Source organism: Halichoeres trimaculatus, unplaced genomic scaffold (assembly GCF_033239565.1).
Source record: "Halichoeres trimaculatus isolate MK-OKI-2021-1 unplaced genomic scaffold, fHalTri1.1 fHalTri1_scaffold_12, whole genome shotgun sequence".
Taxonomy (NCBI): Eukaryota; Metazoa; Chordata; class Actinopteri; order Labriformes; family Labridae; genus Halichoeres; species Halichoeres trimaculatus.
The window spans coordinates 25229491-25247343 of NW_027437190.1; the positions used below are offsets into that span (position 1 = coordinate 25229491).

Consider the following 17853-nt stretch of genomic DNA (forward strand, 5'->3'; position numbering starts at 1 on the left):
AAAAATGGAAACATGGTGGTTTCAAGCATTTTTTGTCCAAACCATTGCAGAGATGAAAGGTACAGGTCTCAAGGAAAAAATAAGATCTCCTAATTCATCTTATTCACTTGGTGTTAGCATCGAGTGGCCAGTATTAGTAAATTATTTGTGTATAATATTATTTATTTCCTCAGACTGTGTCATCATCCAGCTCTGCTTCACTTTGTGTCCTCTTTTTGCCCTTTTGGAGCCAGGCCAACATTGCCGTTTTCTTTAAACTCAGATTTTACCCAAAGAGACTTGAGAGTTCACGTAACTGCAATACAGAGACATTAAATGGTGCTGGCAGCTGGTGAGAAATATTCAAAAAGCGTATACGTATATATCCGTACAGGACTCTCTGTGAGTTTAATAATGATTAAAATTTCGTGATGGGTACCTTTCATATTAGAAATGATAACGGTTCCGATGCCCAGAACCTGGCAATCTGTATCTGTGCTCAAAGGTACCAGTTTTCTGTACTTTAGTGTGTGTTAATTTGGTAACTAAAAAAGCACTGGGAGAGCGCAGCCTTCTGTCAAGCATATTGTGATTGTCACGCAACACTTTAATCCTACTTTAATGTTATACTCCCTTTCAGCAGACTGTCGGCTACAATTTGTGCATTTGTATGATAATTTGTTACCTGACAGTGTTGAAAATTATGATGACCCAGTTCATATTTCATATTCCGACTCTTAGTATCCAGAATATTGCCAGGATCTGGATCCTACTCTTACATCTGTCAGAAATTATGGTGACCTTGTGTTGTATTGTTTTGCAAAGCAATCCGAGCATTTATGGTGGAGTTATACACACATATGGTGAAAACAGCCCTGTCTCACAATGATAACAAATCCTTTGAAAAAATCCTGGATCCAGACAGTGATCTGGATCACCTCCAAAATTTAATCACTCCTTTCTAATTCCATTTTTAACGTTTCCTGAAAATTTGATCAAGGTCCGTTGGTTACTTTTTGAGTTACGTTGTTCACAGACAAACACTCCCAAAAACACAACCTCCTTGAAAGAGGTGATAAAACATTATTTTTTTAACAATAAAATTTCAAAGTTTTCAATTTAACATTTTCACAACATATTTCCCAATATATAAACTTGCAATAATTCGCTACCCATCTCTAATTAAAATGAAAAAAAAAGCACCTGAAACGCTAAATCTCAAACGGGCCAGAGGATGGCAAAGCAGCAATTAGCCACAATAAACAAGAAGTTAGAGCTTTAGAACTCCTCCCTGTCATTAAAGTTTCTCTGTTTAGGAAGACTTTGGCTTCCAGTGAAATATCCAACTTTGGTAAACAAGACAAAAGTCACAGTGTTGTGTCGCAATAATCTTTTGCTTTACATTATACTCAAAGCGTTTATGAACACATATGACACCGAAGCAAGGAAAATAAACACAGGAGCTCCCTTTCACACCTAAACAGCCTTGTTGTTATTTCTGACCCGGACAAAGTAATAACAGATATCATCAATGTTTTGATAGCAGCAGGTATATGAGCGTGTGCAGTTGTTGAGGACAAAGAAATTAACGCATCATATGCAGCCCTTTACAAACAGCCAAAAGTCGCTGTTGTGCAAGGCTGGCCTGAATCATCTGCTGTAGCTTTCCGAACTGAAACGTGGACATCCAGAGTTACCAATGTGTTGTTTGGGTTGATTTTGTGCTCAAAGGGCATTCAGTAAAAGCTGTTAGCTCAATGAAACCAAAGGTGTCAGTGCCTGTCACTGCCCTTTGAGAGAAAAGTTGAATTTTTCATTAAAAAAAAAAGATCAGAACCAAGATATTTTGAGCAGCGTTTATACTCCTAACCAGCTGTTTTCATCTAATCAAATTTCTTCCACTTGTTATCAAACTAAATCTAGAAAATGTCTTTAAATATTTCTCACATAGCAGCAATTTTTTTGGCATCTTGTTCCAAAATTGAAACTCAGTCATAAAACTGTTTGATGATTGATTTAAATTTAATAACATTAAACCACTTATTCTTTCAGCTTTACTTCAGCGTCCTGCAGGTTTTGTCTTTGTTGGCCAACAAACTAAAACATTCCAGAGCGATGCCCAAACAGTGCATGGTCTGTTTCCAATCAGAAATAGATGAGGCACATCTTTAAGTACACATAAACGGCATGTTCATGGTACAGTATGTTACAGCTATTAAAGGTGTACTCTGGTACAGTCTAGGTTAGCCTGAGGCCGTCTTGCTGTGATGGGGTGAGTACAGGAGACGGAGCAGAACAGAGCGGAGCAGAGCAGGCCCTGTAGTGGAGGAGAAAAAGACAGAGAGAGTCGACCCAGCGTGACTACCGCCTGCCTGAGTGGAGCAGCCTGCCTGCAATTAAGGTGGAATCAGGGAGAAATCTGCGCTGCCTTGATAATGAGCCTCGTCTGAATTATTAACGAGAGCTGTTCCCCCGGGACCTGGGCTCCCACTGAGCCCATCAACCCCTCCTAACACACCCACATGCGCACACACTCACAGACACACACACAGACACACATTCTTCATAGACTGATGCGGGAAAAAGAGGAGAAAACTCCAGGCGCACACACAGACACACACAACAGTCACACGTTATGCACATTGACACAGATGAGCAACAAGCATGCTGCCACAAAATTTTTTGCACCACAAGGGCCGACACATTTTATTCACACGCTGCTTGCTCAAGTGAATATCCAGAGCCATTTACAACATTTATAATGCAAACAACATTTCTCCAGGACAAAATAACTTCATCTGCTGCCATCCGATTGAAGCTGACAGACTCCTCTCTGTATTAGAAGAAGCTCCTTCAAAATAAAATGTCAGTGAATTTGAAAAATGAAAAATATCTCACACATTAGGAGAAGCTCTTTAGTGAATAATTCCTGTTCATTCAGTTTGCCAAAGAGATCAAGCACCAGTAATAACAATGGGTGTTTTCTTAAGAGCAGTACATTGAGAAAACAGCATACCAAGGTACTTCATTTCTGAGATGTAGGCTGGTTATTAGATGTTGAGTCATTTATTGCCTATTAGTCATTTTGGAGAGTATTAACAGTCATGAATGAAAAAAATGTCTTCACAGTGATGTTATTATTAAACTTGCAGAACAGAAGCAACACACAGGAATTTATTAGAAAGGCTACACGTCAGAGAGAGATTGGTACAGCTGAGGGGTGGAAAAGCTCAATGTGTGTCCCACAGCTCCAGAATGACTTATAGACCCATCAACTGAAGAAGACATCTTTCTCCTCCTGCCCCTCCTCAACAATTTTATAACCCTGCTCCCCTCAAATCAAAAAAGATGTGTTCTAATCACCCAGCACTGGTGCAACACTCCCTCTGATCAAACCTCCATGACATCAAACTCACACAGCCTCGGTGGGAAGAGCACACCGCACTCAGTCCCTGCAGCTGTGAACGGTTTTGCCAAAAAATCAGCAGGCACTCACCAAACTGAGCCACGCCTTCTGCATGAGCCAATTGCCACAAGTCACACACAGTCTGATTTCGAAACAAATCAGACAGCAACTGCAGAAAAGTCGCTTCCACTGTCGGCCGGCCCCCTCCTCTACCCAAAAACTTGGTTCACCCCACCCAAGAACAGAGTGTTCCTCCATGGGTGGTTTGAGGAGGCACAAGTGTGTTTTGTGAAAATTTGTGTGCGTGCATGAGCCAGAGGGGAATAGTGGGAGCTATCACCCAAAAAAAAAGTGCAATGGGAAAAGAATGACAATTTCTCCATGCTTCACTATGTTTCTTCACTTTACAAACTGAACGGAGCATTTAATATTCTCAGAAATGTCACCAAACTGCTGTGAAAAGTAGAATAAAAATTGCAGAACCATGGGTAATAGGCTTGGTAAGTTCAGCTCAGCTGAGAGGAACATCCAAATTAGTTCAACCCCGTCGAATTGGGAACTTGACGGTCTCATCCCCCCTTGTATTCTGCTCCAAAAGACCCAGTGGCTGAGAGGAGTTGAGCTGGGGAAAATCCGGCATTGTTATCCTATTATCTCTGAGATAATGTGAGATATGAGATTTCTCTTAGATAAGAGGAGGCACGCTGCTTAAGGCAGTCTGGATCACTGGCAGGAGAGCGCTAAAGCTCAAAATCCTGATGCCATAGAAAGGCTCTTCACCTCAATTGGCCCTTGAAATCACAAAGATAGAAAAAACCTATAGAATGTCTGATAGATGGATGGAGCAGGAGAGAAAGGCGGCGAGATTAAAGACGTGATAACACGAGTGTCTGCAAGATGGAGTGATAAAAGAAAGTAGAGTAATATCAAAGGCAGAATTATATTGTTTTTCATATTACTGTCTCCTGATTGCTGTCTCCCGTATTTGAATGCGTGCCCATGCTTTGGTAATTTGCATGTACATTAATCATTTTCAGAGAGAAATGAACTGCCACGGCTGCCTGAAGGCTGCAGGGGGAGAGGCGGCGAGAGCGGGCTTCTTGGCATCACACACCCGACTCAACCTGAATATACTGCCTGATCCCAACCTGGCTCCGGCTGCACAAGCCAAGGGGAGATGTAAGGTGCTCATAATCCTACACCATAAATCTGTCCGGCATGCATCATATGCTCTCATTTTCTGAGTGTGTAAGTGTGTGTGTGCGTGTGTGTGTGTGTGTGTGAGAGTGTGTGTGTGTGTGTGTCGCACTCTCAAATTACTCCGCTCCCCTGAGCCAAGACGGAGGATAAAATATGAATCAGCTGAAGTCTAGGATAGTTTCCAGTCTCTCCAGACTCCCCAACCATCATCAAGCGACACAAGCATGCATTCCTACACACACACACACACACACACACACACACACACACACACACACACGCTGCTCTACACACTCCAAAAGTTTCAAGTCTCTCCACTTCATGCTAAGCTTCTGTCAAACACACTCTCTTCCACACATTTGACATTCATATCCCTCATACTTGACAAGTGTCTTCCTATTGCAGCATGTAGAGCCTTGCATACGGTGACAGAATCACTAAAGTGTGTATCTCTATCTTTAAATCAATTAGATACAGTAGTGTGATCCCGCACTGTTATTAAAAACTACAGCACAGAGGGACAACGGTTGTTTGCCCAAGTTGCTTTCTCTTCTTTTTCTTTTTATAGCTTCATCTTCCTCATCCATCTAATTTCGGCCAATAAATACAAGGAAGCCCTGTGACCCCTTGCCCCGCTGGCCCTTTATAAATACACTTTATAAATAACAGTCTAGTCGCTTTGGATTAAAATGTCTGAGTGACTGGCTGGCACCCTTGCCAACATGCTGCCCTGAAATCCTCTGGCCTCTGACTGCCCCCTGTGCTGGAAAAAGCCCTGCATTGTAAGCACAGAGAGGAAGAAGCATGTGTTAAAACAGGAAGAGATCCCACATAAGTGCCATTTAAATGCAACTGCATACACCAAAATTAAACTGATGATATAAGTCTTTCATTTGAATTCATTCATAAGAATTGGCTTATCGTGGATATCCTGCACGCATGCTGACATTTACATTATGAAACCCCCCACTTGCATAACAATAGCCCTATCTAACCCTGTTGAAGTTAATAAACTTATAGGCGCCTACAGGGCAATCCCAACACCAAACCCCACCATTAGAGGCATTATGAAGTCAAGAGAGAGACTACACACCATTCTCTGCAGTGACATGCTGTCAGACCAATGAGCGGGCCCAAACACACACGCCTATAGAAGTAGACAGCCCCTCCCCCTGCATTAGAGCCCCACAAAGACACACAGAAACACACACAGAGCACCACCAACCCTGACGCTTTGTTACAATTGACATGTGCTGTTCCCACATGCAAATGCAGTTTGCATCCACATGTGCCTAAAGGACACAAGAAACAACCACACACAGCGTCAGGATCAATCACCAACTTAAGTTTAGCATCCTGCAAATGCCCATTTAGGATCAGCTTAGTTAAAGAACACCAGAAGGTAAAGGCCAGCGACTTTGTGCCAGGGACTCATGCCAAAGTGGAAAGTGTAATCAGGTTCAAAAGTACACAGAAAGACGTAACGCCACTTCAATAAGGAGGTGATTAGAAAGCCGTGACCTCAGAATGCAGCATCCTTCCTAGAAGTCAGAAGCCATAAGGTATTTATAGGAGCTTAATGGTACCATCTTCATCCAAGGCCTGTCTGCTATTTGTCATCAAGCCAGCATCACATCCCTGCAAAACCATCCACACCATCATCATTCACATCACCCAATCTGATTCTGAAGATTCTCTTTCCTCGAACCGCCTTGGATATCCACCATGTTCGATGAACTGTCTTAAGTTGGTCATCCCCCCCGCCCACCACCCACAATCACAACCCCCAGCCATCCCGCCTCCTACGCAATCTGCCAAGCCATACCACTTAATTTCATTTTATTTCATCAGCAGCTTACCAACAATTCTTTTAGGATTTTTTTTTCCCTTCCCCCGTCACAACAGAATAAAGCAGGCCGTTTGGCTTCAAATGATTAGCTCGTGCATGGCATTGTTGATTGAGATGAAAACATGGTGGATGATACAAGTAGGGGTTTCAGCTTGTGAAGGCTGCTGTCAAAGATAATTGTGGGATGATAGCTACAACTATGAGAATGAGAGTGCACCTGTTTAATGTATAGTGTGGTTGTACGTCTAAAAGAAACATATGACTTCAAAGTGGTGTAAAGACAAGCTGTCTTAAAAGGCTTTTACTGTTAGTCCTGTTTAAAACAAATTATGTCAAATTATGTATGTAATTTTAAAATTAACCAGAATATGACAAAAATCCACTTAGGGAGCTTCTGAAACAATCTGAATTTAGAAAAAATAATCAACCGGGCATTATTTTGTATTTCAATCTTGCACTTTAATGAGATTGTCTTCTGTGACAAAGTATCTTCAATTAAAAGAGTCAAGGCTGTTGCGAAACTCAAGGTATGCAATTGAATTAGGGATTTGTTGTGCAGCCTTTCACTGACAATCTTTCCATCTGCTGTTTTCCTACAGAGCCACACATGTGACTCCTGAGTGAATGTTTACATTACCGTTCTGTCTCCCACCAAACCAGGTCAGCCCTGTTTCTGACGTTCTGGCTGCCTGCTTTAAGAGACTTACCTAATGCCCCGTCATTACCTGGAATGGGCCCCATGTCTCGCCTGTGGCCTGAAATAGCCCGAAGACCTCAGACTACTACTGCTGCTGCCGGCTGCCCCCCACCCACCCCACTAATTTGCAGTTTCTCAAATAGCAGACTGAGACATTGGCGCTAAAGATAAAGAAGCCCAAAGGTTCAAGGCTCCTGATGCAAGTGCAGGGCTAATGAAGCAAAGTCTACCTGGAGACACACCTTAGTGGGGTTAAGTTTAATGGGACAGGCTTAAGATGTCAGTCAGGTGCTTGTGATTATAGTCGAGGCCATACGAGGAGACTCGACTCAACGAGAGAGTTCGTGTTATGCAACAGCAGAAAACAAGTTCTGACAACAGGGTGAAGACAGAAATATGAACGCATGTTGTGGGATACATGCCATTACTGTGGTTATAGAGCATAGGAATGACAAGTCTAAAGAGTTACAGGGGAGCAGGAATGATGTGACACCAAGTCAGTAGCTCTTCCTGTAAGAATTTAAAAGTCTAGTCGATTATGGGTAAAACAGGACGGTTTGAATTCATTTTGGAGTATATTTTGTGTTCTTCATTTAATACAAGCCTGACATCCCATACTGAGCGGTTCGGGAATGACTGACAATATTCAGCCTTTAACTTTTCACACTCCATCCTGTAAATCAGTTTAAGATGCAAACTTAGTTTTTATAATCCTTAGGCCCCTGGTTCATCAGAGGTGTGTCATGAGGACATGCACTTCTGCCCCAGCTAATCTCTCTGCTCCTTCTCTCCTGTCCTCAAATGGCCATAATGAATAGAAACAAGATGAGGCTGGGAATAGAGGCTGATAACATGGGCAGATGTCCAGGAGGTTACTCTAGGCTTTCAGCCAGGCGAGCAGCGGTGGTGGACTGTGGTCAGTTGTGAAAAACCCCTCTGAATATTTACATTGCGGGCAGCTGACCTGTGATCTCCAACAAGTGTCCGTCTGTTGATTCTGTCTGACTCATTCTGATTTATCCTAAGATGGGAAAGTGGAAGAAATTCCAAAGGAATAGATTCTCCTTCTTTGACTGCTACACTGATTCGCAGCAGATACGGAAATTAATCATTAAGCAGTGCTGCTGCTCCTGCTGCTGCTGCTCCTGCTGCTGAGTGGATTTCATACTACGGACGCTGCTGCCCATCATGAGCCTGTAGCCTTGTTACACACACAGTGAGTGACTCCACTCCAGTCTATTACATTCTGCCATCAATGATCTATTAGAATGACAGGCGGCAGTAATGAACTAAGACAAGATAACGCATGGCACCATTCATGCGTAACAGACACGGAATCCCACGGTGACATGTGTATGGCACGAGGGGGCAAAAAAGGCATAATAGCTTCGTGAATGGGAATAATACTCCGTGTTATCTTTTGACACTTTGTGATTAACACATCAAATAATAAAAACATGCTTAGCTCGTGTTTTTTATTCCTCACCTTCCAGCCAGCTGAGCTGTTACTGTCGCCCTTATCCTTGAAATAGGGCACATAACGGACCATCCAGTCGTAGATCTGTGACAGCGTGAGTCTCTTTTCTGGAGTGCTCTCAATGGCTCGGGTAATGAGATCCGCGTAGGACTGGTTCCCCCACGCGTTCCGCCGCGAGGATTTGGCTTTGCGCAGCGGTCCGGTCACATCGAGCGCCGCGCCAGCCAGGCATGGGTGCGTCGCGCCTGTGGGTGCCGGGGCGCCGGCTGGATGCTTCAGCTCTCCCGGTGTTCCACCCACGAGCCCCCCTCTACAAGCCGGGATGTCCTCCGGTTCCACCTTGATGTTGGCCAGCGGGAGACCCCCGCTGACCTCGTGTCCGCCGGGGAAATCCTCCGGGCAAGGTAGCGGCCAGGTGCACGAGCGAGGCCGGCTCTGCGGCTCGAAATCCGAATCAACCTGATGAGCGTCCAGCTCGTCGTCCTCCATCATCAACATTTACCCTTCAGTTGAGAATGGAATAAATCAAATGAAGAGCAGTGGAGGGAAATACCTCCACGGTGCCAGTACCCCACTGTCTTCACTCTATTTCACGTGAAATTCACGTTGCAATTTGCCTCGTATCACAGATATTCAGCTTCCAGTCTGGATCAATAAGAGGCAATTCAGCGGTGTAGAAGGATCATGATGAATCAAAGCGAAATCACAGCCACGCGTGGAGAGACAACAGAAGTAATAAAAGTAATAGTAATTTTTGGTCCATTTTTTCCAGGAGTAAAATCTCAAATGTTGATTCAATTACGTCTTATTCAACAGCCTCACATCACCTCAAGTCAGTCAGTCTGAAACGCGTGTCTGAGCCAGTCATGGGGGCATTTCAATCCAGTTGCAGCAACAGATGATATTTCAGATAAGGAGCATATTGGCAGAGAAGTCGTCGATAAATCCTCTTGAAGACAACAGGAAGAATGGAAAGAGAGGGGGTGAAAAAATCACTAGGGCTGTGTAGAGAGCATCCACTGAGGCGATAATGCGTGATTACCGTGAATTATTAAATCTTCCAGTCTGCACGGATTAAGCTGGCAGCGGCACATTCAAGTCCATTCAGCCTGAACAACACCCAACTGTCTGCAATTATAATGAAGAGGCGTGCGCATGTGACAAATCGATAAATTCCCAGTCTGGAAATTTGAAGGGGAAAAAATAGTCCGGGAATCAAATATCGTATCCACTTGTCAGGTTGATAAAACTGGCTTTTATCACTCCTCCTCTTGCTTCCTTCTGCCCCCCTTGCCTTCCCTCACTCTCTCAGATCCCACACATGTTCTCATTTGCTTACAACTCGTTCCGTCGATGTGAACCGAGGATGACGCGCCGGCGCTGTAGTGGAGATGCTGCCAATTGGAGTGCGCTCGCGAAATCAATACTCACCGAACATGATTACAGCGAAACCCCAAACTCTCTCCCTCTCCCACTCTTCCTTCCTTTTTACTATCTCTGTTCAGAGCTGAGGGGGGAAACGCCAAATTGTTATTTAAAACTCTGCATAATGGTCTCTCTGGTGGAGCGTCACACGGCGCTTTGTGTGCCAGCCTCCACGTCAAGCCGAGGTGAGTCGAGACAATATAAAAACTACACGCGGGGAAATTCCTCTACTTGTTCCATTTGTGTTTTTGTCTTTTAAAAATAAATTTTGATCCATTTAGTGCGTAATAATTTGTCCCGTGCAACGTGCGCAGCGTCCAAATGCCCTCCAGGGAGACCTCACAGTGCGCAGGCAGGAGGTGTCACCTCAGATGATTATTTGCGGGCAATACCTCGCTGAGTATAATTTTCTGCGGCGATTAGACAGAATTAGTTTAGATTAGGAGAGATTAGGTAACCCTAGATTTTAATCCGCGAGGAGCCAGGTGAAAGGGGGCTTTTCAGAGGCCAGAAGGAGACGCTAAAGCATCTCTGTGCCTCATTCAACCAAAGCGAGGAGACATAAAACAGTCGCACATTATCATCTCAAATCGCATTTGCCAAGCCTGAGCGCCACAGACACGCTGCCCTGGGCAGACACAGCCCTGGTCAGACCCGTGTGTGCGTAATTCTGCTACACTGACCGAGGGGGATTCCGCCCCCTATCCCTCCACCCTCTCCCCGAATCTGACAGCAGGGCGGGCACACAGTCACAGGTGCTTGCATCCTATTGGCTGTTTATTCCCCTCGTTTAAACCTCTAGAATCTGGCCTAAGAAGGAGGGTTTGTAGTTCACAACTGTTTTTTACTTTTTTTTGTTAAGTTTTCATAAATCTGCAAAAAGTTAGTTTACTCACCTGCTGCTGGAAGAGCGCAACAGTCTCCCGAACATTTTATGCACATTCGCACCTGTTATTATGAGAGTTGCTGTAGGGACAATATCACTTATTCATGGACTTTGACAGGCAGCCCTGCTTTCTCCTCTCACACATGCACAAAAAACAACAGTTTCTGATTTTAAAAAATGAAACAGGGAGGCCAGTCCTTACAAAAATTTAAGATTAGGGAATATGGTTATGATTTAAAGATATTCAACAGCTGATTAAAAACTGTCCCTTAACAAAGAGGTGTGTATGAACTCACTAAACAAGAGTGGATTCCACTAATTTTAGCTGAAACACACAGTAGTTCATGTATTTGACAAACACCAGTGAAGCAAGGTGGCTGAATTTGTCTGAGAAGCCCCACCCTTGTCATGCAAAGTGTTCATGGTCAGAGGGTGTACTTAAAAGTTGCACAACACAGCCACAGTGTGCACTCAGACATTACTAATGTTGAGAAATTTGTGTCAAAAATAGCACACTCTTAAATGCACGAGGATGTGTCACAGTGTGTCATGGAATGACTTAGTATAAACATCAGAGGCATCAGATGGTCAAAATGTCATGACAATACGAGTTTGTGTTTGGAGAATGTGTACAGGCTGAAACGTTTGCTAAACTGAAGATTGTCTCCTGTATTTTCATCATTTTCCAGCATTTTGTGTTCCATCTCTGAGTTGAAAAAAAATCAAACCAATGCTGGAAAGACAGGCGTTCATAGCATGATGCTTGTTAACAAGCAATTCTCCTGAGGGCCAGGATTTCAGGAGATTACACAATGTGTCTTGATTACACTTGAAGTGAAAGAAAAGTAATTGTGAGCTTCAAGAAGACAAATGATCAGATCCAGAGGCTCCCAGCAGGAGTGAATCTCTAGAGAAACAAGACTCAGAGGAGGAGATGGAAGAGGCAGAGGACACAGAAGGACAGCAAGGCCGATGGAGCACAAGTCTGAAAACTACATATGTGTTTGGTCCCTCCGAGGCCGACTGCTACACTGTCCCCATACCAGACATTCCAGAGGCAGCGTGGCTGGCTGCAGGCTCTGAGTGGCGGATCCTGGAACAGCATGTTCAGCACAGCAGTAATCACCTCAGTCAGCCACAAGCAAGGCAGAGTACTACATCAACAACAAGGCAGAGCTTTGTGCCTGTCAGTTAGCACCCTGAAAAAGAGCTCCAAAATTTCATTCACATATGGAAAGGGACACTCGCTTTTTCCACCCATTTCTGCAGGGCCCACCCTCCTTCCCTTGGCTCTGCCTCACAACAAGTCATGATGTTGTGCAATTTATCCCTGCACCCAATTCTGCCCAGTGGGATTAGGACGGGAGGAAGCCGGAGGAGCCGCAAGAACACCCTTGGGAGATCGATGCCTGTCTGGGAAAACACCTCCCCTGATTCTCCTTCCCTCTCAGCAAACAACCCACACACTCTCTAACAAGCATATGGGCTCCCAATGACACATGAAGGAGAGGGCTCAAATCCAAGTATTAGGAATGTTCCTGAGTAGGCGAAGCTGCATTTTCACCCCTTCGTGGCGCTGGCCCAAAGTAGGCCGACTTAAAAACTTCCCACCGAGAGCAAGAGCCAGCTTTCTGTGGCATCTTGGCTGCCAACTATGAACATTATGTTCAGAGGCAGTGAAGACAATTGGTGCCAAGAGTTTTAATTAAGACTGTGTTGTGGAATGGAGAGTAAAGGCATGTGCAGGTAATGGCTTCTCTCCCAATTTCAGAGGTCTAACAAAATATGATTAAATAACACTATCTGCCTTTGCTAATTAATTATATTTAACAGTTAAAGACCCAGAACAAGTAAATGGTCCAGAGAGGAAAATCAGTGTGCAGTGCTCTCACACCCCAAAGTGCAGCGAGCATAATGGTAATATAATAAACTGATGATGGCAGACATGCTTAGGATCAGTAGGGGGTGGGCAGTGGAGGTTATTTTACTGAGACTGAGATGCCCAATAGAAAGAAACAACACAGATGTGACAATTTTCTCTTGGTGTCTACAGTAAATAAGATTATAAAGATTTCACATCTTAAAAAAAAAATACTAACATTTGCTTTTTGAAGAGTCTCATAGTAAGATTTAAGCTGCCTTTTGGGGGGTTTAAGCTTTTCATTTAAAGACTCCATATCAGGCTTTTGGAAGGTCTATTTTCAAACATTTTACTGATTAATTTATTAGCCACTTAAATATAAAGGTAAACTTTTTCTATTTAAGTATATATGTTGAAAAAGATTAGATTTTTGGGAAATAAACAACTATAAAACATAAATCTCTATCAATAAAACTCTCCAAGTCCAGCTGCAGCTCAGCCTCTAAGTAACACATAAATAGAATCACCTACATGATCCCAGACTTTACACGCTTGACACCATACAGCCTTTATCCCCCTGATGAAAACGTATTCATAGGCCCAGGATTTTTGCATCCGCGTGTTGGTGGAGGTTGTCACTCTAGTCTCCATTTCCTGAAATAAACCATGCAGAATACCATATTGCTTCCGGCAACGAGTTAAATCCCTCACTTGTGCAAGTCAGTGGTTGGCTCCATCCACAATAGATGAGCAGGCCTGATGCCAAGACACTGATTAGCCTAGCTATGCCTCTGTTCTCCAGGCAATGCGGAGTGGAGGTGCAGTGGGAGTCCAGCTCATCACCAAAGAGCACTGTGCTAAACACAAGTTTAAGTGGAAAAAAGCCAGCAGACTGTAGTGTATCCATGCTGGACATATAAAGCCTTGGGCAAGGAGGCATCTGCCTCTTTAATACATAATTCACTCAGAGATGAAACATCATGCTTGAGTCCTAAGGGCCGGTAGACAGCTTCTGGTTTTTGGAACAAAAATCTGTCTCTATCAGATAATCCAGTCCCATTGACGGGCAACTCAGAGTGCTAAAAATTCAGCTATGAAATTAGGTTCAATTAGAGGTGGTTATCTGGATTTGCTTTTAGAGAAAGATGTTAAAACAATGTGCTGAAAATTCTAAAAAGGATTATTTCCTAAGATGCATCACTTGTATGTGGAAGCAATGTCATCTCACCTTTCCACCTCAGCGAGCTTGTCCTCATCAGCTGTGATATGCAGGTAGGTCAACATGTAGAGACAGCCATCTGCCCTCCAGCTCTCCCCTCAGACATGCACACAGTCACTTTACATCGCAGGGCCTGCAAATGCATCTTCCTGTAGGGGTATTATTAGAAGCACTCATGTCTTATTGCACACATTATTATCATAACTGACAGGATGTGCATTAGTTACTCCAGACTTCGCAGCAGATTGGCCTTAATGTTGACACACTAGTGTACAGGCCATTTTGGGATTCGGCATGAAGAGTGAAGAACCTGAGGCAGCTGTAGTGCTTTCATGTGTAATAGTCCCAGCTCAAGTTCCCATGAAAGAGGCACTAATGGGTTAACAGAAGAAATGAGAGGGGAAGAGAGGGAAAATCAATGCTTTTGTTGAGGGGAAGAAAGAAAGGCTTTCACAGGTCTATGTATCATTAAGCAATTGAGAAAGCTAATTAGAGTAGGGGGAAAGATGTGCAGATCTTACAGCTAATTATTTCCATGGCAACCACAGCTCATGTAGATGATCTGAGGTAGCTTTCAGTTAGCAGGACATACAGTGACATGAAGACCAAGAGAGCCCCCTAGTGGTTTTAAACGAAGGTGTACATAAGAAGTTATAAGACCAACTTTTGGATAAGTGAAAAAAATATCATACCAGATTTTAAAAAATGCAACTTTATAAAAACAATAAATCAGAGAAAAGTCTTTCATTCTCTTGCAATAGTTAAGTTAGACTAAATTATTTTCAATTTTGTGTTTTTTTCCACATTGATTCTGCTCTATGATGAGAGTGAATCTTTAATGTTCAAATATAGGAAAAAATCTGGATAAATTTGCAACAAACTTTGCAATTGCAGACGTTAATGTCCATCTTTTACTTGTGAAGATCCAGCATAATGACAAAACATGCTTCTAGTTGGTGTTTTTTCTGCAATAAAAATAGGTAATTTTCTATATATTTTCTATAGTTTTTTCTTGAATATATGGTCAAACACACAGATACTACCCTAACCTCTGCAAACACTGTAATCTCCACTATGCAATACTTTTTCTTTTTATCATCAGCAACCTCGTGGATACATGAAAACCTCGGTAGTGACCTCAACTTTTGTGGTATTGATTGGCAAAGGAGTGATAAGATAAGCATGTAAAAACTTGTACTTGCTCATCTTTGCAAAACAACAACAAAGAAAAAAGGTGAGGAAGTGCAGGGAAGTCTTGAGTAAGTGCAAGGTAAAGTTTGTGCACATTAAAACAGGTAAAGCTGTAACAAATTCAGGAAATTTTCCACTGTATTTATTTTGAGATGTAAAAAAATAATAGTTTATGGTAGAAATGGATGATTACAAAAGAAAAATTACACGTTCTACATTTTGTCACCTAATGTCTTTGTTTGCTGGGATCAATCTTCTCCAGGTGTACCAGGGGTTTGAGTTGCTCAGCGAAGCTGCGCATGTCCTCCGACACAGTGTCCTGGCCAGCAGGAGCCAACACACTCAGCTCCACCAGGTATGAAAGTGAGAGACGCTCTGTATTCTCTGTGTTTCCTGGCACCAAGATTCGTGACAGCTTGCTAACCACAACTTTCATCGGCCCTTTGCGGAAAATGTGCCCGTTGGCCACAAACTCATGGTCCATCCGGAATCCCATCTCATTGAGAAACTCTGGCAGGCTGTGAGAGGCAGCCACGTCAACACAGTTGCGCACCAAAGCGTGGCGACTCTTGTCTCCAACTTCAGGCTGGCCCAGGTAGCGAAGGTGCCATGGAGATGTGGGATGAGAGAGGGAGCGCCGGGCTCGAAGAATGAAAGGGTTTCCTTGTTGGCCTTTCAGAAGGTAAACCAGTTCGTGATCTGTAAACGTCTCAGGTTCCATGTTGTCACAGAGACCTCGGAGGCGGTGCAGGAGACTCTCCAGGGCTTGGTCCAACACGCTACCTGAAACAGTGAAAGTTGATAAAAAGTTCATAAGGTAAAAGGCAAAAAATGAGAAAGGACCTTTCACAAAATAATTCCAATTGTCTTCTGCTTTTTTCTTTGGTGCCAAATGCAGCCTTTGGAAGTAAATTTAACGGTTTATAACATAAGAGGCTTTAAAACAAACACTTCAGCATCAGTAATTATACACACTTCTTCCACCCAGGCCAAAGTTTTTTGCATTTTAGGTGAATAAATCTTGGAACACTGTAGCAATATTGTAAAATGTGCAACTCATCTCATGTTTTTACACACTTTTAAGTGTAACAGGGGAATTTAAGTTACAACAAACAGTTTATGTCATGCTACATGCTTTCACAGGAATATTATTTAAGTTTGTTTTAATACTCAAATTGTTGCTTTTATTCTTGCTCAGGCAAGTTTTTTTCTATCTTTTATTGTATTTTATTTTATTTCTTCTATCTTTCTTTTGATCTGGTTGTTATTTTTAGAATTTCAATTTTTTTTTAAATGCTCCTGTTATTTATGTAGTTTAAATCTTGTCCTACTCACGTTTCTTTTAAAGTTCATTTTTATTTTGTTGAGCACTTTGTTACCTTGTTTTAAAAGTTTATCATTTTGTCATTGATTTAACAAAAAAAGAGAAATATAAGTTTATTATTGTTACTAGTTTCCTGAAAAGTTCACGTTTCTGACACCCTATATCATGATTACCTTGCAGGAGGTATTCCATCATATTGATGGTACCGCCGGTGACAGGCATCACTGTTACTGGTGGAGCTTCCATTCTTTCTCAGCGGACAAATTTATCTGCAGGGAAAAGATGTCAATCTTAGATCATTATTCTGTAACAAAATTTTAGGAATTCAGTTCAAATACCCGGTAACCCTAAATATAACCAGCTAGAACCAGTACAATGCATTGCCATGAAAGGAGCTAATAGCGAATGATCGTCTATTGGCAATAGTGGTTAAAGTCATTACCTGAGACACGCTGGGAAACAAACAGCTGGTCACTTACAGAGGGAAAACAAGTAGTTATTGCTGTTTGTCTTTGTCAGACCATCCACAATGAAGAATGGGGTTCTGTGTAGTCCCAAAGTGATTTGCTCATTCATACACAGCTAGCTCCCAGCTAGCTTAGCATGTTAGATATTCTCGGATCGTCACTGCGGAGTGAACCCTTTAACGATAAATACGTTACGTTACTTCATCAGAGACACAAATACAAGCGAAAACAGAGGGACTACTAAAGTAGAGATAACCAACTCTTCAGGTTACTTTTAAAGAAAAGGCGAATCAGCAGCGCAACACCAACACTGACTGAACTGCACTGTTTTCTTCTTCTTTTTACCTGTAAGCGCTCACTACTGCCACCCATTGGAGGGAGGTTACCCTAAAAAGTAAGTGAATGCTGTAAGTTATTAGTTCACACTCCACTACGCCAGCAAGTCTCTAATTCTCTCTTACCCTTGTAGAGCAAGGGTATATCGTCAAAATCTCAAACTTATCTTTATTTATATAACACTTTTCATACATTTAAACATGCAACCCAAAGTGGTTTGCAGAAGAAAAGACATTGACAGAGCAAGAGAGTCTGATAAAACACTTCAAAGTAAAACAAAATCAGCATGATACAATCCAGTGAATACCATAAAATCAATAAAGCATGCGTTCCTAGTTGATTAAACTGATAAAAAAAAAGTGATGCCACAGGGTAGCAGTTAGACAGGAAAATGTCAATATAACCTCCCTTTTTTTTCCATGACAGATATTTCCAATGAGTAGGCCTAAGTGGTACACTGTGGTTACAGCACCAAAGGTCAGCCAAAATCTTCAAAGTTTAGCATTTGAAACCCGTTTGTTTATAATCAAGTTATG

The 17853-nt window shown here is 42.6% G+C and overlaps 2 protein-coding genes across 2 annotated transcripts in view; both read right to left on the reverse strand.

Annotated features, from left to right (window-relative positions):
* The window catches only part of LOC141801451 (forkhead box protein O6-like), a 34517-nt gene extending 24106 nt beyond the window's left edge, over positions 1-10411 (reverse strand). Inside the window, exon 1 of the mRNA XM_074684505.1 lies at positions 8618-10411. Coding sequence (XP_074540606.1) covers positions 8618-9106 — 489 coding nt within the window. The 5' untranslated portion in view covers positions 9107-10411. The remainder of the gene's footprint in view (positions 1-8617) is intronic.
* Positions 10412-14922: 4511 nt separating this feature from the next.
* med18 (mediator of RNA polymerase II transcription, subunit 18 homolog (yeast)) lies at positions 14923-17327 on the reverse strand. The gene is made up of 3 exons (XM_074683781.1): positions 16957-17327; positions 16688-16783; positions 14923-15973 (listed from the first exon to the last, which is right to left on the reverse strand). Exons 2-3 carry the CDS (start codon positions 16758-16760, stop codon positions 15417-15419), a joined length of 630 nt encoding a protein of 209 aa, XP_074539882.1. The 5' UTR covers positions 16761-16783; positions 16957-17327; the 3' UTR covers positions 14923-15416.
* Positions 17328-17853: the final 526 nt, after the last annotated feature.

Excerpts from the sequence above, each read along its gene's own strand:
- med18 (XM_074683781.1), bottom strand. The coding sequence starts at position 16,760 with ATGGAAGCTCCACCAGTAACAGTGATGCCTGTCACCGGCGGTACCATC. Across the intron at positions 15,974-16,687 it reads GATGGAATACCTCCTGCAAG|GTAGCGTGTTGGACCAAGCC; the intron begins GTAATCATGATA and ends TCACTGTTTCAG.